General features: G+C 38.9%; 1 protein-coding gene across 2 annotated transcripts in view; it reads right to left on the bottom strand.

The window, feature by feature from the left end:
• Nucleotides 1-4,089: 4,089 nt before the first annotated feature.
• The window catches only part of AHCTF1 (AT-hook containing transcription factor 1), a 41,585-nt gene continuing 21,363 nt past the window's right edge, over nucleotides 4,090-24,311 (bottom strand). For both annotated transcript variants that reach the window (XM_080341211.1, XM_080341210.1), the window contains exons 19-37: nucleotides 24,169-24,292; nucleotides 23,997-24,053; nucleotides 22,813-22,959; nucleotides 21,919-22,106; nucleotides 21,603-21,747; nucleotides 21,378-21,509; nucleotides 20,103-20,250; nucleotides 19,866-20,016; nucleotides 19,236-19,343; nucleotides 18,633-18,828; nucleotides 17,237-17,440; nucleotides 15,524-15,953; nucleotides 13,671-13,773; nucleotides 12,669-12,775; nucleotides 12,091-12,275; nucleotides 8,285-10,109; nucleotides 6,861-6,994; nucleotides 6,109-6,215; nucleotides 4,090-5,477 (exon numbers count right to left, since the gene is read on the bottom strand). In XM_080341211.1, coding sequence (XP_080197337.1) covers nucleotides 5,288-5,477; nucleotides 6,109-6,215; nucleotides 6,861-6,994; nucleotides 8,285-10,109; nucleotides 12,091-12,275; nucleotides 12,669-12,775; nucleotides 13,671-13,773; nucleotides 15,524-15,953; nucleotides 17,237-17,440; nucleotides 18,633-18,828; nucleotides 19,236-19,343; nucleotides 19,866-20,016; nucleotides 20,103-20,250; nucleotides 21,378-21,509; nucleotides 21,603-21,747; nucleotides 21,919-22,106; nucleotides 22,813-22,959; nucleotides 23,997-24,053; nucleotides 24,169-24,292 — 4,681 coding nt within the window. In that variant the 3' untranslated portion in view covers nucleotides 4,090-5,287. The remainder of the gene's footprint in view (nucleotides 5,478-6,108; nucleotides 6,216-6,860; nucleotides 6,995-8,284; nucleotides 10,110-12,090; nucleotides 12,276-12,668; nucleotides 12,776-13,670; nucleotides 13,774-15,523; nucleotides 15,954-17,236; nucleotides 17,441-18,632; nucleotides 18,829-19,235; nucleotides 19,344-19,865; nucleotides 20,017-20,102; nucleotides 20,251-21,377; nucleotides 21,510-21,602; nucleotides 21,748-21,918; nucleotides 22,107-22,812; nucleotides 22,960-23,996; nucleotides 24,054-24,168; nucleotides 24,293-24,311) is intronic.

Here is a 24,311-nt window from a genome sequence, read left to right on the forward strand (position 1 = left end):
CTCTCGCATTCAGAAGGCACCACTGCACAGGAGCGCAGCTCCCACTGCACTGCAGGCGCCGCAGGAGGCTGGTGGAGCAGGAGCAACCAGCAGCTACAAGACTGGACTGCAAGGCTAAAACCAGCGCTCCTACTGTACAGGGCAGGTGGCACTGTAAACTTCTGCACCCTATAAAGGCACACAGAGGAAAGCATTTTCTTTACTGAGGCGCTGGAAATACTCTCTCATGAATATGCTGGTAAGAGTGAAGTTAGGACATATAAAGGAGATTAAAGATCAGCCTACTTTATGGTAGTTAAAGGAAAATCAGTGTTTGAACAGTTGTTAAAAAAGGTTTACTAAAAAGTAACATGCTTGGTTCTCATATTAGCGATCAATTAATTACACCTGTGACAAATTATCACTCTAGGGTTCATCTGTAAATCTAGCTGTACTACATCAACTTTTTATTTAATGCTATTTTATAGGATCCATTATGGCTTTTAAGTTGCTCCATATACTCACAGTTTCTATTTTTGCTCATTTGAACTTAACTGAATCTTTTAAAGCCCAACTTGGAAAAATCTTGGAAGCAAACGACACTTTGTGCTAATCCCACCTGGTACTGCTGCTTCTTTTCCAGATTCCAGGTGCATTGGTAGAGTTCTTCACACAATGGCCACCAGGCCTCTGTACTGCATCCGATCATCTAATACCTCTTCCCTGAGCTCGTCTGACCACACACCAGCAGAGAAATGTTACAACCTTGCCAGGCGTTCTCCAGCACTCCTTGTCCAAGATCACAAAAGACCTCTCTCTAAAAAACAATCAAGCACATGCTCTTCATAAATGAGCAAGCAAATGCATACGCAAGCACTGCTGTCTGGTAGGAACTGATAGGTTAAATTAAGAATCAAGATTTCCAAACACACTTGAAAATCATACTGACTTCTAGGACAACAGAAATGTAGATAAAATCTAGATAATGCTTCAAACCAGTAAACTGATAAATGCCAGTCATTTGCATTACACTTGTATGAATGTTAATAATGGGAGACATACAGTTGTAGACTTGTCAGTTTGTTTATTAGCTAGAACTGCTTTGATTGGTTCTTTGAATAAAATCTTACCTGGCCTGCAAAACTGTTGAATCCTGCCACGAGGAGCATACCATTCTCTTCCTTTACGACGCCGCTACGAGACCAATGGGCCAGATCGAAAGTACAGGTTTTCCTGGGCCCTCAGTTCCTGGGGTCATACATGTTTGCACTGTTGGCATTCATAGGAACCACACACATACTTTTCCTGCATCCTTCTCTCTGTATATTAAAACTAAAATTGTTGTATCGAAATAATAGAATCATTCATTCACTAATAACTCATGGTTTAGTATGGATTTAAACCAAGTTCAACAGCAATGCACACCACAGCAATGGCTGCTGTGGGACAAGCCTGCTCCTGAGCCATGCCAGGTGACACTCAGCTGAGGAGTAAGTGACCTGAACGAACCGACAGATCAGTAACCGTAACTTGCATTTTTTCCTCTACCTCACATATTGGTCATCCACACAGCACAAAATGCATTTTATTTTAAGAATAGCTTTAATCCAAAAGGAACCGCAGTACATTTATCTCCAGGCATATCAGAGAGACTCATTATCTTGACTACTTTGGCGAAAAAAGTATTCCTGGGATGGGAACCTGGAAGTTTTGCACAGGAGACAAAAGGACAAAAACAAGCTATCTTATTACTTGAAATTCTACTAGTTCAGAGCATTTTCAGATTGGCCTAGACCAAAAGGTTACAAGCATTGCCTAACAACTCACAAGAAACTATGGATTTGCTTCTGCCTGTAGCTTGTTTTGTTCCGACCAGAAATCAACAACTATTTATGATTAGTTACACGGGAACTGATGGAATTGCAGCAAATGAATTCATTGCGCTGACAGCCCTGAGAGGAGTCTTCCACAAGAGGAAGTCCTGATGGGGGATTAAATCAGTTATCTGCAGCCTCCTTTGCACACTGGGGGTATACAAATATTAAGGCAAATAAACTAAGTCAACATGAATCAGTTAACGCTTTAAGCACCAACTGGCTATCAAAAGTAAAATAATTTGCTTTAATTCTCCTTCATGTTACAACCTGGAATGAGTACTTTCCTCAGCCTGGACTTCTAAACATTTGAAGAAGTCTTATAAATATTTGCATTAGCTCTCAGGTAACCCAGGGAACCACTTCTATTGAAACATTTCTTTTCTTGACAAATTCCCTTCTAACAACAGTCCCTAATCTTATTAACATTCATTCTCCCTTCACTAAAATTTCTTGTTATGTGTCTCCTGGAAATAAAATCAGCCATTACACCTATTTTTATTCTTTCTGAAAGGCGAGAGTCTGCTACCCCAAGGCAGTGGCATTTTCTCTGGGTTTACTGCCCCAAAGGTACAGATGCACAATTTAGCTTCAGCTTTTAGTCATCTGACACGAGATCCAAGCAGATGCATCAAAACACCCCAGAGAAATTGTATTTTTTCTCTAGGGGGAGAAAAAACACACACCCCTCTCTCAAGCAATCAAATTTCCTACAGAAAAACTTCAGAATTGCTCTGTTTAGTAATGAACTGTGCCCAGTAGCTCTCTGGAAATTCTCTTGCTCACAGAACCGCTGCTCCACACCCCTATAGCCTTCTGCATGCAGCCACCACAAGGAGGCACCACCCTGTTTCTCTCGCAGCTGCTCATGCTCTTCTCTGGCATCATGAATATTATTTTCATGTCAGATACAAATATCTGCAATTGTTAAGCCTTCTGGCCTGCTCTGCCACTCACCGAGGCAATTTTAATCTTTTAAAAGGCAGTTTCCTCCCAGATGATCCCCACCATGAAGAGGCACTGCCTGGATCCCCGCATCTTCCTCACCCTTGTTGAAACCATCTTTTACACTCCGTCCTTCGCATACTCGTAGCAAACCCACACAGAAACACCCAAGCCAAATCCATTTTCTCCACTTCATTATAATCCCATCCTGGAGTTGCCGTCCTAACGCCGTTAGCCAGCTTCTCTTGCTTTTCTGAGGCCCCACGTCAAAATTCCCAGCGCCTGTTTTTACTTCCATTACCTTCCTTGGCCTTCAGCTTTCTGAAATCCCACTCTTTGTCACACATTATGCTTACGCTTCTTTGTAAACTGCTCCCTGGGGAAACTGGTCAGCACCGAAGAACTATGCACTGAATCTATGCAACTGAAAAAAATGGAGGAAAACATTTTAACATATAATTAGATTAAACCTCCTTTACAGTAAAAAATTACTAGAGTAACAAACCTCTAGAAAGTTATTAAACCTCATGCCAATTTTGTTGTTACTACGATTGCTTTCTTCTTCCTCCAAAGCACTGCCAAATGAGAATTCAGCTGAGCTGGTTAGAAAATAAAGAGGCTAAAAAGTACTGCAAATTAGTGATAAAATCAGCTAATAGAATGTTTTCATTTGTTCTAATTGGTTTTCATACAAAAAAAATACACTCCAAGTATAAAACACAGGAACATGTGAAAACCCTATTCAGCAATCTTCAGTAGCATTTCATCAGTCACTTCTCTTATATCAGGAACTGAAGCATTCTATAAGTTCTCCTGTGCTCTACACATAATATGTATATGTATTCAGATTTGACATCCATTTTCCAGTCTGATTTTGAAAGATTTATCTTTTACCCCATTTTCTGAGCTATTCATTGCATTTCTGTATAATGAGAAATTTAAAAAGATTGCTGGAACTTCCCCGGTCCCTCTCCCTTTTGACCATATTTATGGTGTAGTTCAAGTACAATATTCAGAGCAATTAATAACTAACCTGACTGAAAGGTCTCAAACTGCCACTCCCACACTGTCAACATGTGGCATTTTTTAAGCTTTCATTCAGTCATTAAATATTCCCAAGGAGAAAAAATACCCAAGTGGATGCAGCTGCTTCTCTAGAATGACCTGTTCTGAGACAGAAAAATCATGGTCCCAGAAGATACTTTTTACAAGCCTAGTCTGTTATTAATACATTCATCCATTAGGTACAAGGTATTAGTTAAGCAAGAAATCATTTCTTAGAGCAACTGGAGTAGTTTTTACTAATTGAAAAGTTTAATGTCAGGTTCCACCGTTCTGTAGTCTTCAAAGTTGCATCCATATATAAATTAACATACATAAAAATAATCCATTGTCTAAAAGACTGCACATCAAAATAGTACTTCCATGTCTGCTTTTAAAAGAATAGGTTTTTGAATTTATTTTTACAAATTGAAGCTTTATAGGGACATTTACTCCATAACCCAAGATTATTAATGAAATAATCATTCAAAAATACGGTTTGTAACTAAGATTTCTGTACATGTTTGTACCTTTTTCAGACGTTAGATGTTAGCTTTACCACCATGTTTACAGTGCTATGAGATATGCAGGCTTCAAATACTGCAAAATATGTTTACAGACAAGAATTATTTTAATTATAATAGCATTCCAATTAACCTTATAAAATAATTTTGGCTCAAATTTCAAAGTATGTGGGTAATATCCCTTTAAATTTGATACGCATCACACCCTCTATTTTGTTAACTTTTTGCTGACAACTAATTGTAAAAAATAGTGAAACACCTGAGGTGTGATGTGGTTTTATGAAGTGAGGAGCAGCTTTCCCAAAGTTTAAGACAAATACAAAAAAATATTGCACAGCTTAAAATACAATTGTTTACATTCTGACTTCAATACAGTACAACTTAACCGTGAATGTAAAGAATTACCAGTTTGCATTGAGTCCAATTATTTGTGCCAGAAGGTCAAACATCATTTATAAAATTTAAACGAGTATGTTTTAAATGTTTATTTCTCATAGCAATTCTAAGCAAACTTTTAAAAAGCTTAAAAAGCTTCTGGCCTCACTTTTGAGGGTCAGCAACTCTTGCAAACCAACAGTAAAATTTCTGAGCAATATAGGCCATTCAACCCACTATTCACTCAAAAAGCTATCAGACAGTAAGCATATTGTGAAGTATACATTTTTATTTAACATCCCTAAAATAAGCTGTATTTACATATTATATAAATGTATGAAGTCTTAATATAAAATAGAAAACTGCATTGACTGAGGAAATTGCACTCCATATGGAGTTACTTATTGAAGACCATTTGTTAATGAAATTTTACAATAATTTATATAAATTATCTCTTCCAAATTAGATGATTTTTTTTTTCTTTTTACTAATCCAGACACTTGTGATGACTTTACAAACAGTGGTGTACACTATAAACTTTAAAAACAGTTACAGCATCTTCCGGCGCACAACTGGCTTTGGAAAATTAGACAGTCTTGTTTTGTTCTTTCGTAGATTCTTCTCTGCTGTGTCTGAGGTTTCTTTCTGTTTGCTTTTTGTTCCATCCACTGGACTTCCGAAAGGAGAGATGAATTTTATTTCCACTGGAGGAGGTGACCAAGAACCTTTTCTTGTGGTTCTGAAAAGAAAGAATCAAATGGATTTTTTCTTACCAACAGTATTTAGTTAAGGAAAAAAAAACAGTGGAATTACGAAGTCAATGCCAAAGAATTATGACCTTCTTTGCAGATAGGATCAAGGCAGAAAAGAAACCTAGACAAGCATCCCTTGACTTCTATTCCTTACCAGACTGTCCCAAGCATTCTCAGTCACTATTCATGAGCTTTTAGAGGGTACCCACCCCAGCTTTTAAAAAGCAGATGTCCCCTAACAGCATGCCAGAAGGAACCAGAAAATGTGCAGAAACAAGCAGTTCTCTTTACTCATTGTCTGACCCACTCCTGCTTTGTATGGCGAACTAAAGACTGTCAGAGCATGGTTTCGTAAGGTAGAATAAGACGCCATTATTAAGAGAACACCACCACTGCAAAGAATAGTATCCACTTGCCCTTTTCAATTCCCTCCCTCTTTTGTTTCCATCAGAAAACTAAACCATTAAGTGGGCAAAATGTGCCTATTAGACCAACAGGCTGGATAGACTCATGAAGTCAGGGCACAACTGCACAGCCGGGAGAGGAAGAGGAAGTTAGGTGGCTAACAGCTGAACCACTAACAGAATAAAGGAGTAAGTGTCCAAAAGAATCGCATACTTGCTTGCTTTCTTCATTTTTGATTTTGCAGTTCCAGCCCTCTTTATTTTTTGCTTTCCCACAGACTCTACAGATTTGGCATCCTCTTCCTCCTTAGTTGGAAGCTCCTGTGTTAAGGCAACAAACACATTACTCATACACAAGTTCTTACACTTGTACAGAACACAAACCAATGTTTTTTTCATGAACAAGTCATGCCAAAGTTATTTCTGAACGCATTACAGTTACTCTCCACAAAAACTAACCTTCCACCTCAAATTACTGTACCATCCTATAAGTTCAAATTCTGAAATGAACAGGCAACACACCAAGTTTAAAGAAAGCCACTGTGCCTTTTAGAATCATAGAATAGTTTGGGTTGGATGGGACCTTCAAAGGTCCCCTAGTCCAACTCCCTGCCATGAGCAGGGACATCTTCAACTAGGTCAGGCTGCTCAGAGCCCCGTCCAGCCTGGCCTGGAATGCCTCCAGGGATGGGGCATCTACCACCCCTCTGGGCAACCTGGGCCAGTGTTTCACCACCCTTTTGTTAAAGGTACAGCAACACATATTAATTGACATAAACAGATTCAAAATGGATTTTGGTAGCTAGTTTTCATGAAGAAACAACCCCCCACACTGTTTAGCTATTAATTTAAAGCTCTCTTTTAGATAAACTTCCAAGGAAAAAGGCAAGGCATTGCAAAACATTGTTTGAAAAAGCAACACAGAGCACAAAACAAGAACATGAGACAACTAAAGTTTTTACTTACTGGTTCTTTCACAATTTGGGAAATGCTAGATACATTTTTGCTCCTTGACCTCAAAAGAGGGGGTGAAAAGACAAATTGAGAAGACAAGTCCAGGTCTAAATCCTTAAGCTGCACAGGATAGTCTTCTTTTCCAGCTAAAATGACAAAGCATTGTTAACACGCACGTACGTTATACAAAAAGAATAGTGATGTTAAATACACCTGATCACAGAATGTTAGGGATTGGAAGGGACCTCAAAAGATCATCCAGTCCAATCCCCCTGCTGGAGCAGGAACACCTAGACAAGGCTACACAGGAATGTGTCCAGGCAGGTTTTGAATGTCTCCAGAGAAGGAGACTCCACAACCTCCCTGGGCAGCCTGTTCCAGTGCTCTGACACCATCACTGAGAAGTTTTGTCTTAAATTTAAGTGGAACCTTTCGTGTTCCAGTTTGTGCCCATTACCCCTTGTCCTATCATTGGTTGTCACCAAGAAGAGCCTGGCTCCATTCTCGTGACACTCACCCTTTATATATCTGTAAACATTAATGAGGCCACCCCTCAGTCTCCTCTTCTCCAAGCTCCAGAGCCCCAGCTCCCTCAGCCTTTCTTCATGAGGGAGATGCTCCACTCCCTTAATCATCTTCTTTGCCCTACGCTGGACTCTCTCCAGCAGTTCCCTGTCCTTCTGGAACTGAGGGGCCCAGAACTGGACACAATATTCCAGATGTGGTCTCACCTCAAGATAATCAAGAGCACAATAACTTTCTGAAATGAAAGTTTCAATCAGGTTTATAAATACTCAGTGTAGAGGTATTTTTTCCCTAGTAACTGTCTCTTAGGATCCATTCTCTTACAGTAAATTGTGAAACAAAAATAAGCCAGAGTAGTGATTTTACCTGCACTTACATAAAAATATTATGCTCAAGTGCAATCAACAGTTCTTACATATCTCTTTTTTTTTTTTAATCATGTACTCTAATAAAAAGAACCCTATGCACAGTAACTTCATTAACAAAATGTATGGCCATGAAAAACAATCACATAATTAAACAGCTGTGCAGTTGTTGCAAGATGCAGGTCATTTGAAGTTAAAAACTGAACAGAACATGGAAGCATGTCTCCTTTATTTCTCTGCTGGAGGAAGGGGTGGCCATCACATATTGACAGATACCCTCAGTTTTTGAAACTGATAGAAATTAAGCTCATCACAAAAAATAAGCTTAAATTTCATTTCACTCTTACATCAGCCTCCTTCCTCATCTATTCCCACCACAACTCACCAGTCAGTCACATGGAGTTCAGAGAAAAGATGAACTGCCTCTTTCCAATTTTTTATTTTGCATGTTAAGTGCTTTAAAATACTTAAAACCATCCTCACAGTCTGTTTTCTGTAGTTTACAAAACAGCAATACACCCTGCTTTGCATATATAGTGCTCTTACCTTTCTTTGTCAGCTTTGTGAGAGGAGGAGAGAAAAGGAAGGACTGGTTTTCCTCAGCAGACAGTTTCTGACGTGCGGCAGTATTGCGCGATCTGGTTCTGGTCATACGATCTGTCAGAGTTCTTGGTGTTTCACCATGTCCTGATGGGTTTATGTCTTCAAGCAGCAAAGGACTGCCACCAGGTCCTTGAGGCAAGGACTCCTCCTCAAATATTGATCGTCTCTTCCTGCCCCGACGCCCTGTCCTTACTGTAGTTCTAGGTGTGGTGGATTCCTCATTTGGCCGTGTAGGCGTTTGCTCATGAGTATCTGTTTTTTCTGGTGGAGCATGTGGAGTTCTTCTTGTTCTTCTCCTAGGAGTATCAAGGATTTCCACTTTCCCACCTGAATGTATGTCTTCCTGAGTAGAGAGAGATTCTATGTCTGCCAAGAGACTTCGTGCCTGCTTCCTAGCACTTCTTCTAGGAGTGACAGGAAGTTTAAATTCTGTTTGAGGAAGCGATGATTTAGACACATCAAGCTCAGAATTTTCTGAAACTTCAGATGAACTCAGTTTTCTTCTTCTGCCTCTTTTAGCTGGCACAGGTGAAAGGAGTTCATCACTAGGCTGCACCTCTTGATCCTTGACAACACTTTGAGTAAACTGTAAATTAACGCTTTTTGGTTTCCTTGCACTTCTACTGGGACTGACTGCTGGTTTTATCGTATGATCAGCATAAGTCTGGGCAGTTTCTTGATCTCCTACTGAACTTTTTCTTCCTCTAGTCCTCTTGGAATTAGCAGAAGCAATGATGCTACCTTCAGCAAGAGATGCTTCTTCATTAGCCTCTTCCAAGAGCTCTGATGCAGCTTCCTTTGCTCTCCTTAATCCTCTTCTTGGAGTAACAGCTACAGACTGTGTACTGACAGACAATACTGGCCCACTGGAGGGGTGGCTGCTCTCTACTTTCTCTAAATTGAGCTGTTTTGGCTTCCTACCTCTCCTGGGAGTAACAGGGGTCATGGGTATTTGCTCATCTTGAGCATTTTCTTCTGTTTGAAGACTGGAAGTCTCAGATGCTGCTTTTGTTCGCCTGGTACTTCTCCTAGGAGACAGCCCAAACAGAACCGGTTCATCTGTCTTCAGCAGTTGTGGAACCCCTGTCGACGGAATAATTAGGTTTCTACTCAGTTGTCTCCGTGTGCGTGTTCTAGGAGTGACGACATACTCTACTTGATGTCTGCTGGTTTCATCTTCCACTCCTTCTGGCACCGTTGCTAAGGCAGCTTTTGCCTTCTGGAATCTAGTTACCTTTTTCCCTATGGTTTCATGAAAAGACTGGTCTACAACTTCAGATGTGAATTCTTTACTTCTTGTGTCTTTGATTACATCCAGTAAGTTCTCTGCAATAGCTGCCTTAATGGGTTCGGGCACATATGGGAGTGACTCTGCAATATTTTGAGATTCCTGATCATTAGTTACTGTAGACACTGAGTTCGTAACATGTTCTTGGTTTTCAGTGTTTCCTAAACTGTTTACAGCTCTTTCCTCTGTTGTTGTGCCAGCCAGTTTAGAAGCATCTACCAATGCAGGGTCTCCCATATCTGCTTCACCTTCTTCTCCTTCCAAGACTAAAGTAAAATTACTCTGAGATATAAAAAACTCGCCATCTCCCTCAGCTGCATCACATTCACCATCTCTATTATCAGGCAAATCACATGCAAACTGTTGCTCTATAGCATCGTAGCGGCACTGAAGATTGTCTGATGGATGTAGTTCACTGTAGGGCGATGGTTCAGGCGCTGCTTCTGAGGTTTGTGCCTTAACCGTACTGTCTTCAATAACCTAAAGTTAAAAAATGTCTGTTAACATATTAACTACCAAAAAGATTAACTTCAAAACACCACTTTTCCTTTCACATCACCTCCAAATGTAAAGTTAGAAACATACAATGTACTCTCTGCTGGAGACAAAAGACAATGTGTTTAAGGGACAGAGAACAGAGTGCTCAGCATATGCCACCACGGGCTCCATTTCTGACATTTCTGTTCATGAATAACACTTTGCCACCACCCGTGAACAAGGCGAGAAGCTTCACAGCACAAGTGGCAGGAATCATCCCACTGCAGGACTCTCTGGACCGGCTACCAATCCACACAGAGCGACCAACTCTGCATCCATCAGGGTAACATACATTTATGATACCACAGTTTAAAGTTTCGGTCATGATAGTTGGTCAGACTGGCCGGGTATCTTATCCGACAGCTCAACACTGCACTTGAAAGAGTCACTGGGATTGTGTGAGACAACACCTATATTCTCAATACTTCCATCTTCTTTCCTTCTAAATCCACATGACATACTCAGGCTTTTATGTTGAGAACAAAAATAGTACCTTTTAAGTATTTCAAGTGACTCAGATGATCAAGAGAATTTAGTGACTGTGTAGACCTTTGCCCAACCATCTGAGTTATAGTGCCAGCCAATGATGGCAGAAGGGAGAAGCCACTCAACAGGAGTCTCCAAAATATCTGCTTATTTTCTTGCCTCCTGCCTTGTCAGAAGTTGCCAAAGCATCATACGATAGCAACATGCCATGCTTCAACACTACATTGAATAAATACTCATCCCCAAAGCTTTCCTTTTTGCTTACAAATCCACAAACAAGAAAGCAGGAAGTAGTTTGTCCTAAATTCAGTGAAGGCAGACAAGCCAGAAACAGATGTTTACACATAAATCAGTAAGAACCAGTTATAAGAAAAGCAGAAAAACCTTCACTGTACTGCTACCAGAATGCCTGCAGCAGCTTTGGGACCACTTCCTGTACCTGCTCCCTTTTTCCTGTCACAAATTTTCCATTTACTCTCATAGGAGATTTCTGTATTCCCAAGTCCATAATCATCATCTCTACAGTGTTGTCCTAATCCCAAAGCCGAGGTGAGCCAAACAAGTGACTGCCTATTTAACTTCATCTGAAATCTGGGGCAATGAAAAGTGTTTTCTGTTACTTAAGACCAACCTACTTGTGGTACACCTGCCTTTCAGTTTGTGTTTCACTTGACTATCCTGAATTCCTGTGAGTACAGTCCTATAGGAAACTGACAGTGTACTCTATATGTACTTAGGGGACATCCACAATTATTTCAAATAACTCATGAGCCCCAATAGAAGTAAGAACAATTGTGAAAAACTTGGGACAACTGGAGAATCTCTAGTTCTAATTTTCACTACATGTGAGCAACCTTCTCAAATTCATATTTTAGGAAGTTTAGATGTTAAAAAAAATACATGTTTTGGAGAAAAAAAAAAAAAAAAAAAAAAGAGTTTTAGGTAGCTGGAAATATCCTGACACGGACATTAACTCATTGTTGCGAATTCTGGTTATGTTAGTAAGGAATACATAGTAAAGAATCTAAGCACCTACATCATTCTGAAAACGAGTTTGGTTCCCAAATAATTTTATCATTTCGTACAGTCCCTGATGTTGAGAAGTTACACTCCTGAACTACTCCCATGGTCTTTAACATTAAATCTATTTGGTTTTTAAGTAATGTTTAAGTTATAGTAAACCAAATGAGTGCATGGTTATTTTAACAAAGTACTTTAGGTGGGGATTTTTTGTACCATGACAGCTCTCAAAGATGCAAGTCTTGACAGGTTCTATTCAGTGTTTGCTGTACAGAAAATGCATAGGAGAAAAACGTATCTGCCTATTGTTTTGACTTGTGTTAACTAGCTAAAGAAACGGATTTTTGTGTGCCTTCTAACTGTCCTCAATTTGCAAAGTGTTTTCTATTTTGTAGAGATGGGAAAAAAGCTTACTTACATTCATTTCCTCAGTTTTAGGAAGATTGTTAGAAACAGTTATTTCTTCCTGCAGAAAATGAACATTTTCTTCAGCTTCGTCTGCTTCTAAATTATGTTCTTTAGGTAAATCCACACACTTCCCCTCACCATGATTTTCTGAATGACTACTGGCCACATCCTCACTGTCAAGGACACTTATCACAGCTGGAAGAGATTTATATAATTTTAGCTTAACTTCTAGAGAAATGACACAGGTTTAAGCAACAGGAAGTACCAGAAGGAGCAGAAGCCAACAATACAGTTTTCCATTCTGCCACATCTATTGGCCTTTCTCCAAAAACTAGAAGCCAGAACTATCTATCTGGTAAAGAAGGCATCCCCACAGTAAAACAAAAAACAAGGGGAAAATTAGCTGGCAAACCCATAGAGAAAAGGAACAACAGGGGAAAGAGTGGCTGTAAAGGAACTCCAGTAGCTAGTGTTTGTTCACAATCTGAGTACAGAGGATGCAGCATCTTTTAAAATAGTAACTACACATTTTGCTTCAGAAGTTGAGCTACCTTAAGTCACATAATATCTCCAAGATACTGTACATACATTCACTGTCTGCCTCTGGGGATTCAGAAAGCTGTGGATTTGTTGCAACTGGTATGGCTTTTTCTTCCAATGAAGAGGAATTTTTGGACTCCTGGTGGTTTGTTTCACTTCAAGAATAGAAAGAGAGAAATGAATCATAAAGCTTCAAAACAAATCCTGAAGAGCTTTACAAATTATGCTCATTGTAAAATCTTCAGGTTTCAGAACAGGAAAAATTAAGAAAAAACAGAAGTTCCTTTATCAACATATCTACATTCAATTTGTGACTCATGTTATACAATGAGTCAAGTACTTCACATTCTTCCCAGCTACCTAACACTAGACAATAATGTGACAACAGAGCTGTATTAAAGAATAATATATGATTTGTCTTCAGTAGAAAGACTGCAACTGCTATATTGAAGGTTTGGAACAAACTGAAGAAAAGTTTGTACCAGTGTATGTTAACACTTGAAATGAAAGGTTATTTACTAACATTGTCTTTATCACTAAACAGTTGCAGCTTTTAAAGTATCTTGTAGAAAAACATCCTTCCATTTCCATAAACAAATAGATGCCAATCGAGAGCACAAAGGAAAAAGAAGTGTAGAAATTACTGCCAGAAAGTATTCAAGCCCCAAAGAAATCCGCTAAAGTTACAGGAAACTCAGGGGTAATTTTTAGCTCCACAAATTTCAGACAAAAGCAGGGCTTAGGTTCACAGTATCTGCACTTAGTAACCCTTGAACTGCAACACGTTTTATGCAGACTGTGAAATCTTTACGATCATACTTTGGAGTTTGCGATGATTTGAGAAAAAAGGCTCAAACTGACAGCTAGTAAATCTGACTTACATTAATGCCAAATTAGTTATTTTCACAGACAGAAAATAATAGAAAAGCCATTACATTTAAGAACACAGGGAGTAACCAATATCAGATCAAAATGATAGTTTTCAAAAACAGGAAATCCAACAGTTGCATGCTGTGTGAACCCAAAGATGTATATCTTTTATAATCTTACCCTTCAAATGAAGTCCCAACAGTAGCAGCCTCAGCAGCTGTAAACACCAGTTTATCATCCTCAGGAAGGGTAAAACATCCAACACTTGATTCTTCCACAAATCCTACAAATACAGACAGATGGATGACTTCCCTGGGGCACTTAACAGCATTTATTTTAAAATACTCACACAATTTCAAAATGAGCCTTTAGGTATTTTAGCTAGGATAGTGATCTACACAAAACAATGCTACCAAGACTTCAAATGCACAGAAAGTCTGAATTCTTCTTTCAAGTAAAACAAATCTGATTACACAAATTCAGTCAAGAAAACAAAATGATTATTGCTATTCTGTTTACAAATAAAACTTGATATGTTAGTGACCTCATACATAAAAACTTCAGAAAACACCCCTCCTTGTTAAAATTGGGTAGTAAGTTTTCTTATTTCTCTTATCTCATTCCAGCAATGCTGTTTTCCTTTATTGACTCCATTTCCCCTCTTCTACAAGAATGTTTCTAAGGTTTTTTCTTGTTTTGTTTTGTTTTTTTCTCTACTGTTTGACTGGTGGTGCAGAAACCCAACTGCTTGCTAATCTCTTTTTATCTCAAAAGGTTAAATTTTAGAAACATCCTACTTTTCTTTTTTTTGTTTCTACTGTCTACTTCGCCCAGACCCCACAATTACTTTTCCAGCCAGTACACAGGACTGGGAAATTTTTGCTAGCTGAGGCCAAACAAGAGCTATACTGACTGTGCTCTACTGCTTCCAGAGGACTGAAATTGTAGAGAACTGTTTGTACCATAGTCCAGCAACAACAAAATTTCTTTATTAAGTTATTCTTTAATGATTAGTACCATAGCATTATTCTTAATGAAAAGCATCTTTGGTTTCTCATCCAAATAAAAGACAGCTACACTAGGACAGGCAAACATTTTCACCAGTCTTACTAGAAACACTCAGACTTAGAGAACCTTTTCTTTTTTTCCAAAGAAAAGGAGCTGAGAACTTCAGTAGCAATAATTACTCAATTACTCTCCAGGATTCTCCAGAATCACCTCAGACTTAGGAGTGAATCAAGATGAAGATGCACTGACACTGGAGTACACAAACACACATCACCACTACAAACTATTACAAGACCTCACACACAAAACTGACACTTGCATACATGTCCCAGGAATAGCAAACTTCTTGCACCTCTTCTCCCTGTTCCTGCACTACTTTAATTCCCAGCTCTTCATCACTGCTCTCCACCTAGTAAGTGACATCTCCTCTAATCTGCCAGCAGACCTGCTCATATGAACACATCCTCAGAAGCTGGACTGGCTTGAATGAGTTAAATTGGGCTGAATTACCCAAATTACCTTGCAAAAGGCTGCATAAGCTGTTCAGCTAGCAAAAGGAAAAAGTATAGCTGTAATAAGAGGCATAAAAACAAGCAGACAGACTTCCAGAAGAAAACTATTTAACTGGGCACTAATGAGGTGCTTAAAAAAGAAAAAAGCCCAAATTATCTAGTTAAAGCATGCCATACAGTTAACTTGCTGTTAAAAAACCTGCAGCCTACAGAAGTAGCCCTAAAGCATAATCAGAAGCCTACATTTTCAACTTTTATCCCTCCCAAAACTCCTACAAATCACCACTGCCTCTCAGCTGCAGTTACACACAAGAAACACCAGTAACAGCAGCATACATTCATAATGTCCATGATACCTAAATAATGTCAGGGGAGTTTTAAAAGCCTAAGAAGGAAGTGCTTAGGACACTTCCGAAAGCTCATTGTTAACTGTTGCGCTCATCAGTAATTTAACTTTTTGAATACATTTGAAAAATTCAGAATCTTATTAGAGTTTCATAGAATGAAACACACCAGCTTCTCTTCTTAGTTCTGATGAATGTGGTTGTTGGATCTGGAAAGATTTATCTTCAACCATTTCACTGTCAGCTTCTTTCTCCAATTCTTGAAAACCACCAGTTTCTTCAGTGGAAGAATTAGCTGGTTTAGTAGCTATAAAGATGACATCATCCTCAAAATCATCAGCTGATTTTGCATCCTGATACTCCAAAGTAGTTTCATCTGATCTGGCAGATAAGTTACTATTTTCTTTGCTGACAACCCTTTTCTCCAAACCATCTCCAGGTATGCTTTCTGAAGACTCTTCCATTTCAGCACGATCATCCTCAGGATCACTCAGAATGAACAGACTTGTTTTACCTCTACTTCCAGACCAAACATCCTCCACCACTCTCAGATAATGCTCAGATGAAGCTCCAGACAATGCTTTATCACCTTCTGTTACCTTTAAAAAAAAAAAAAAAGGTTAACAATCCATGACATGCATATGTTTTTTGTGAAAGCAAGCAAGAAAAAAAAACCACACAAAAAAACCAAACCCAAACATGATATTTCTATGTTTTACAAGTGTCAGCTTAAGTAACAAAACTAATTTTCATTCTAGCACTGTCTTAGCTGACTGTAAAAATTAATTGCGCTTTTGACTAGTTATTGAGTTTCCACAGCCTTGGGGAGCTAAGGTGAAGTTGGTCATGTAAGTGCTTGTTTATACTGCCATCTCAAGCTGTTCACTGAGTTCACCACTGTGTTTTCTAGAAGAGGAAGCTTTGCACGAGTAAAATCACAACTCAAGACTTCTCTCTGTTTATGCTTGCCTTTTCAGCTTGCATACACCACTAAAATATCTGAGTGTTCACTCTGCCTGTAGCATGGAACCAGTACATTAATCTGGCCACACTGCTTTATTACTAAGAACTCCACATATGAGAGAGAGGCTCTTTCTGACAACTGAGTAACTCTTTATAAGAGGCAATAAAAGGTGCCATAAAACTAGATTATGACAATTTGTTAGTACATGTACAGAAAGCTCATTCTAGTACACACCACTGTTCTGAACTGGATTTTGGAACATGAATTTGGAATCTGCATGATGAGCAGGATCAAGGAATCCAACCGACAGAGCAAAAGGAGGAGTAGAATGGGGCAAATTTTGGATGGACCAGCTTCATTTGACAGCTCCACAAATGCTGTCCCTGGTGCAAGGCAAAAAGCAACACCAAGAACATCACAGCCAGAGCAGAGACAACAATGCAGCTCTTCTCATCAGGAGTCAGTTTTGACCACAAGTGAAGTAAACCCAGTCTTGCAAACAGAGAGACTGACAGGAAATGCAGCTCATGCCTTTCGTTGCTTTAAAAGGTGCTTCATTCACAAGGTTTAACAACCCAAACAACTGGCTCAATCTCTAGTCCCTACCTTCCTGCCACACCAGCATTTGAAAAGGTATCGTGGGAAGCTGAACCAGCCATTGGGAACCATCACAGCTCCTAACAACACTTGAGTAAAAACTGCCAGAGTCACCAGCATTTTTGGTGAATATGTTCCTGCAGGCACGTGATGCTGCAGAAGGTTTGACATAACCTTTTTTACCAAATTCATGTCTGCCATTCTGATTTATAATTCCAATTCTCAATATAAGGGGTTATTGCAAACTTTAAAAAAATCTAATTCAAATCACACTCTATAAAGGCTTTAACTGTAAAACCCAGCAACGACAGCCCAGCTTACCCCAGCAGTCCCTCTTCCTTTCGAGTTCTCTTCCCTGAAAGATATTCTGGATTCCTTTGCTCGTAGAGGAGGAGTGACTGATCGTCCTGGAGATGCAGAGGGAGTTGCCAGGGGTGTGGTGCGAAGGCTGGATCTGAGAATAGACTGAGGAGTAAACCCAGGAAAAGCAGATGTAGAAGCAGATGTGGCTAAAACTTTAGCCCTCTATGAAAAGAAACAGAAACATTTAATTTAAAACCATTTAAATCTTCAAGACAGACAAATTCACTCGTCAAAAGTATTATTTTCAACTACAAACTGAGTTTGTGCCAGCAGAGAGGACAAAGTTTAGCCTCTGTACTGTTCTTTTTCCAAAGGCATGAAAACCCAAATAATAAAACTCCATGTTTTTAATGCTTCTTTTTTCAAATTAATTTCCTGAGGAAAGAAGGATATGGCAACTTGTTGGGTGCAATGTTATCTCCCATCCCAGTAATTTTTACAATTTCTACACTGCTCTTCTCACATACAACTTCAAAGGTTACCCCGGATCTAGCAACTGAAAACGCTGCTGTGAGGAAAGGCAATCAGCAAAGCAACCGTAATAGCTTATTTTTTTCACTGATTAAACAGTCTGCGCACAAGACTAAATCAAGAGATGCTGCTGTAAAAATACACGTCTTCCTCTAGAAGCATGCAGGTGGTCTTACCTCTGCTCAAAAAAGATTTGACAGCTTAAAAGGAGGACAATGAAACTAACTTAATGATATGGACCATATTTAATAAGCAGAAGGTTATAATTCAGAGAGAGAAATACTTTGTTCAGATATGCAAAGGCAAAAAGAACAGCACCAACAAGGTAGGCCGTGTTATTTTCTTGCATGAAGAGACTTTGTTTGTAGCAGTGAATGGAAATATAGTTGAATACAATTAGTAACTGAAATTCCTGCAAAAAGCTGTCACTGGCTGACATCACTTAACTGACATAAATTGGTTGTCATTCACTTGACCAGATTAAGAAACTGAACCAAATACATTCTTGCTTCTAGATATGCAAGGCAAATTATACAGAGCTATTGAGCACTTATATGAGATGGTCAAGATACAAATTATATCTTTAAGTGTATTGAAAAGTCTAATTTTAGCTTCCTTTGTTCCATGCAATAAAAGCAAGTGTATTTCATAAACCTATGGGACAACATGCATACTGCAACTAGCTTTGAACTAAACTCTTCAAGATGGTTCCCAATGTGCTGCTTCCAAAAGGTCTGTAGCTACAATAACCACATGATACTGAAAATACTCCACAATTTCAGTCCCACAGTGTTTGTGATATAACACTTCAGTACTTTCATTTTAAATGCAGTTTACAGGCTTTCGGTTTGCTTGGTTCTTCCCGTCTTCTTAAGTTACAAACCTTAACAACAAGAGGAGTCTCTAGCAGATTCAGTTGTGTTGCTCCTGAAAAGTTCCTTTGTGAGATGGAACTGTGCAGATTTGATTTCAAGGGGCTGGATGCCATGAATGAAGCAGAAGCTCCACATGGTGCCTGCCAGCAACCACCTCGTGCTGCAGAACATGAAGCAACAGGATGAACCACCAAATCCAGCAATCTGTCAAGAGACACAATTGGGAATATGAAAGTAAATGAAAAAACCCTACTGCATTACAGAAATCTGAGGTGATACAGAAAAAAAAATAATCAATTGAACAAGAAATGCAGGTGAATCCTCATTGTTGGGGTAACGTTATCAGGCCTATAAACAAGTTACAGGCATTTTCTCTTTTATTGCACCAGTGATGTCATTCTAACGTCAGAAGAAAATTTATCTACATTTCAATGCAAGGACTTCAAATTCTCCACTTGTGTCCCTGAATTGATCTTTTCTTAAATAGATACCAAACTAAATGTCGATAAAACACTGACAACACAGAAAGTACACACACACACACGCACAAACATACACACACACAACGGGCAACACCTTCTGGAAATATTCATTCTGTAAAACTACTCTACCTGGAACATTTTTGTGAAAATTTTGTAGCTGGTGTCCCAATAAATGCATCGGGCAACTCTGCATCAGGGAGAGGGTGTGTCAGGACTGGTGCTTCTGTAACTCTAGGACTGGAATTAAAAGGAAAATTTCACTTTCATTCCCCAGAAGTCCAAACATCCCAGAATTCTAGTTTATTTGACCATACCACCTGTAGGAAAATCAGAGAACTACTAGCTTCTTTTCCGCTGTTTATAATTCTGTTTCTCTTTAAACAGAGGTAGAAATAAGCCGAAACTGGGCAGAAAGCGGTAAAAGATTCGTGTTTGATCACACAATCAAGTCTGTCAAACTCTGCAAACAGCTTGATGGCAATCATCATTTTAGTTTCAGCTGACATACTGTAAACACATTGACCATAATGTAAATATATGTATTTGCATAAATAAGATTATCATAGTAGAAAAACTCTCCCCCCAAGTATTAGTTACAATGTTTTGACTCTTGAAGACTTTACATTGTATGTGCAAAAAAGCCAACCAAAGCTCCCTTCAGGTGCACTTTCCCTCCAAAACACTGACATCATTCCAATGGATTTTCCTCTCTCTCTCCAAACTTGTAGCTCAACTAAACTTTGTTCAGAGGCTGCTTACCTATCATATTGTGAGAAACTGGGTTTCTGCTCATTCCCTACCCACACTTCTCCAATTTTGGACAACACATTACTGATGAAAGTTGCTCGTGTATGCACATTCCCTGCACTGGTTTGTTTAGTTACTGTTGATAATGGCTTTGGTCTGGAGACTGGAAAGCAAGAAGGAAAACGTATCAGCCTTGTGTAACCAAAGTGATGGTCAGTCATCCACCATATTTCCCCCCTTAAAACTTACCTTCTCTTAGGACTGATGAACGCAAACAGTAAGGCTTAGCTCTCTCTACTGCCAGCTTCCTTTGAACTCTAGGAAGGATCTTGCCATATTGGTCTAATATAGAATTTCTGGCAACGGCTCTCTCTCTTAGGTGAGGATCACGGTCATTCTGATGAATGAAAAGCGTAAAGCCAGAAGTTAACTAATTACAAGATGTTCATTGCACAGAACTATCTGTGTTATTTCTAAGTAGTGGCTACATTTCCCTTAGAGACAGAGTAAAATCCATGCCCTGCCCAGAGCAGCAACAAGTTCTACCCATCAACTCACACCAACTTCACCTGGTATTTTTAGCAAGGTGAAAGGCAGATGGGAATAACAACAGAACCCTCACCTTTAAGTGAAAACAGTTCTGGCACTCTGCAGAACCTTATTGTGATACATGTGTTATCACCTGTACTTTTCAAACGGCTTATACAATAGCAGGTGTGCCTTCTTTTTCCTGAAACACCAGTGTCTGAAGTGACTGAATGTACAGGGCATCTGCAAATTACCTTGGACAATATGATGTGGATATTAACATGAGTAAGTGAAAGCCACCTACACACACCTGGCTGGATGAGTTTTCAGATATAGGGACTAGAAAGTTCCAAGACCACCTTACAAGTTTGATTCACTGGAAACCTATGGTTCCAGAAAACAGCAAGTGCATCACAGAGTCATAACAGAAGTTCACAGAACACCCAATTTGATCTGCTTATTTTGAGAAATAGAAGTTAGATACCAATTTCTGTCATAAAAGTGGTAACACGAAAGGTCAGGAATTTGAGGAAATTAAAAAAAAAAAGGGGGGGGGAGTAGGGGGGGGAAGAATACCAAATAAATTTTGAATTTTTGGCTGACTGCTCTCAGCTAAAAAAATAAATTTGCAAGCAAGATACAAGAAATGGCATACAATATACTTTTCATTCCACAGAAAGGAGTGACACAAACAACTTCCAGTAATCTAAGCCTTACATGACATACATATCTGAATAACTGAATTATAAGATTGACTAAGAGAGAAAATATATAGTCATTCCTCAAATGCAAAGAGATTATTTTAAGTGGAGTCAACCATGGTCAATAATATTTTGTTCAACTTTTAGGTTCAGAGGTAACTTAGGTGTAGAAACTTATTCCTAGTAGTTCAAAGAAGGGTACAAAAAACAAAGCAGGGTTTTTAGTGACTACTACCAAAACCCATTAGTAACACCTAATTGAAGCTTGCACACTTGACAGAACTTTAACGCTTACCGTAGGATTGACCTTCATTGACTGATGCAGCTGTAGTGCTGGGATATAGTTGGCACGCTGCAGATGGTGGACTAAAAGAAATTCACGACTCTGGACACCAGCATTGGTCTGTAGAAACTTCTCCAAACATTCCTGTGAGAAATAACACATTGCAAAAATCTAGTAGGATTCTGCCTCTTCTCTTTTCAAAGAGGTGATCATGAGTTTTTCCTTGTCCACACTTACTTGTTCAGTCTCTGTGAAAGGCAGCTTCAGCAAGTCTTCCATTAGGCCCATCTCCTGACAGATTTCATACATATGTTTTAACAGCTCTTCCATGTTCAACTTGGTGGTATGCTGCTGCAACAGATCCCAAGCCTCCACCAGGCACCTGAAATTCATTTATTTGAGATGTAAAGGAATACAAATGGGATAACCAAAAAGATGCCCCAAAACTATTGTGTTCAAAGTTTAAAGGAAGCATAGGGGGTTGTGACTGGTATTATTTGTTCTCCACCTTTCACAAGACTTGAAGGCCAAACAGTGGGATGTATTTCTTTACCTATTGGACAACAGCACGGTGAGGAAAAGCCGCACTTCACTGCTGCTTGACACTGGTGGCTTCATCATCTGGATGTATCTGAGCGCTCGCCTGTGCTCTCCCTGGCACATGAGGGACTGAAGAACTCTCACATGTTGCCATGACACACTTTTGATTGTAGCTGGATGAAAGAGCAGGGCCAGTGCACTCTGTGGTAGGTAGAGATCAGCTTTGTTAAGAGATACACATACACACATGCAGCAAAAACAGTCAAAAGTTTCTTAAGTAAGGGTGTGTTAAACGAACTTATATGACCAACTAACGAAATACTTGATACATGATATAACTAAAAATCTTAAGTTAGTGGAGAAAAAAAAAAATGGAGAGAGCCATGCAGAACGAAGTGAGTGTTTTAAAAGGAGCAATTCACACTTTTCTAGGTTAATCAAATCTCCATATAAAAACATCACTTTTTATAAAAAGCAAAGTACCTAAACCAACTGCTCTGCTGAAAATAACCTAAACAGCTGGCTCTGAAAATTCAAATGCAACAAAAATAGTGAAAAGTTTCTTAAGGGTCAATGTGTGTTAAATGAACTTAGATGACCGACTAATGAAATACTTGATACAGGACATGTAATTGCTCAACTGCTCTGCTGAAAATAACCTAAACAGATGATTCTGAAAATTCAGATATCAAGCATTATCAACGGTGATGCCTTCTTCAGTTTAATTAATTTCCCATCAAAGTAGTTAAAACAAAATTTCACATCATAATTTATTGCTGAAAATGTCATAACACTAATACAAAATATTATTCTAATGCTTTTTCTAAGCACCAAATTTTTAAAAATCATTTGACAGATGACAGCTCTGTATTGCAATGCGTGTGTAACTAAACTGTAACATACTTACTTCATAGTCATTGTGATCTAGAAGCCAAAAACCTTGAATAAGCTTAACAAGACCCCAAGGGATAGCAAAGGCAGTTGGAAAGGAGTCAATTGAAGTTTCTGTCTTATTTGGAAAGGAATGCATGATATCCAGCAGCAAGTAAATCGTCTGGTATCAAGTATCTAATTAAGGCAAATAAATTTTTAAGACAAAAAATATATCACATTGCACTTCGAAAAGATACAATGAAACGAGAATATAAAAGCGGTAGGAGGCAGAGAATACAAATGTCTTAGTCTTGCCATTTAAGCTGTTATAACCTGAAAACAGTCACGTCCTAAGCAGAAAAATGCATTCTGGATAAATCAGCAAAACTAGTCTTTGATTTCTCTAAGGCATTCAGAAAGGTAAACTTACATATTTAACTGCTTCCCCTATAAACTCAGGCTCCCTCTTTAGTAAGTGGAGCTATCAGCTGGACATTCAACACATTTGAACATCCAGTGCTTCATTATCAAATAAAACAGATCCTACAGTTTTTTGGTGTTTTTTCCTCATTTCAGAGTGTATAAAACAATGTAACCTATGGAATCCTTACAATACAACTTAGCTGTGAATGATTAAAACTGAGTTTAGACCACTATGTGGATCACTCATTGGTAGTGTCATTTTCTCATTCTGACATCCCTTTTTAGGACCATACTCTCAGAGGATGGTTCCAGGGTAGCAGTTTTTAAATATCTTCCTCTCTGAGAAAAGGGATAATTTCTCTCTGGAGAAGGGATATTTCAGCAAAAATCATGTCCTGGTAAAGCACCATTAGAAATCCCTTAGCTGTGAAGCAGCCCCTTGTAGTGGATCATTCTAGTAAGCAGCCATTTGCCATAGACAGGCCTGCTTTTAAGGGGTGCTTAAAAAAATTTAAGACTAAAGGGGCTTTTTATCTTTAACATTTCAGGAACCCTGTTTAATCGTATCAGAAGAGTCTTTGCAAAAAAAAATTTTTAAAAAATCATAAAAATTACACAGTACAAAGAGCTGAACCAATGCTCCAGTCGATGATTTCATTCTGAACTAAATGTTTTCACTTGCATTGTGTTTGAAGCATTAACTGAAAATGGTCTGAGACACACAGGTGACAAACATGTAAGAATATTTATGTGGCTGTACTGAAGATGCAATAAAAAAATAATTAGAAAGGATACAATTGCATGTTTGTAGCTTTCTTCAACGCCTTCTAGCAAATAGACATCCAGCAGTGCCTGAAATCAAAAAGTTTTTTAAAACCTCCTGTATTTCCTAAATCGTTGGCTTTTGGGTGGGGTTTGGAGGGGTTGGTTGTTGTTTATTGTTGTTTCCAGAGAGCAGAACACTCACATGTAAACTAGCAGGTGGATATTTCCCAGTTCCTCCTTCATCTCTTCGCCACAACCTCTCAACTTGGTCTCCTAACTGGGAAACCAGTCCATCGATCATCAAGCAGTCAGAATCCCATTTTCCTCTGCAAAAAAAGGTACCAA

The sequence above is a fragment of the Nesoenas mayeri genome (genome assembly GCF_963082525.1).
Source record: "Nesoenas mayeri genome assembly, chromosome: 3".
NCBI lineage: Eukaryota > Metazoa > Chordata > Aves > Columbiformes > Columbidae > Nesoenas > Nesoenas mayeri.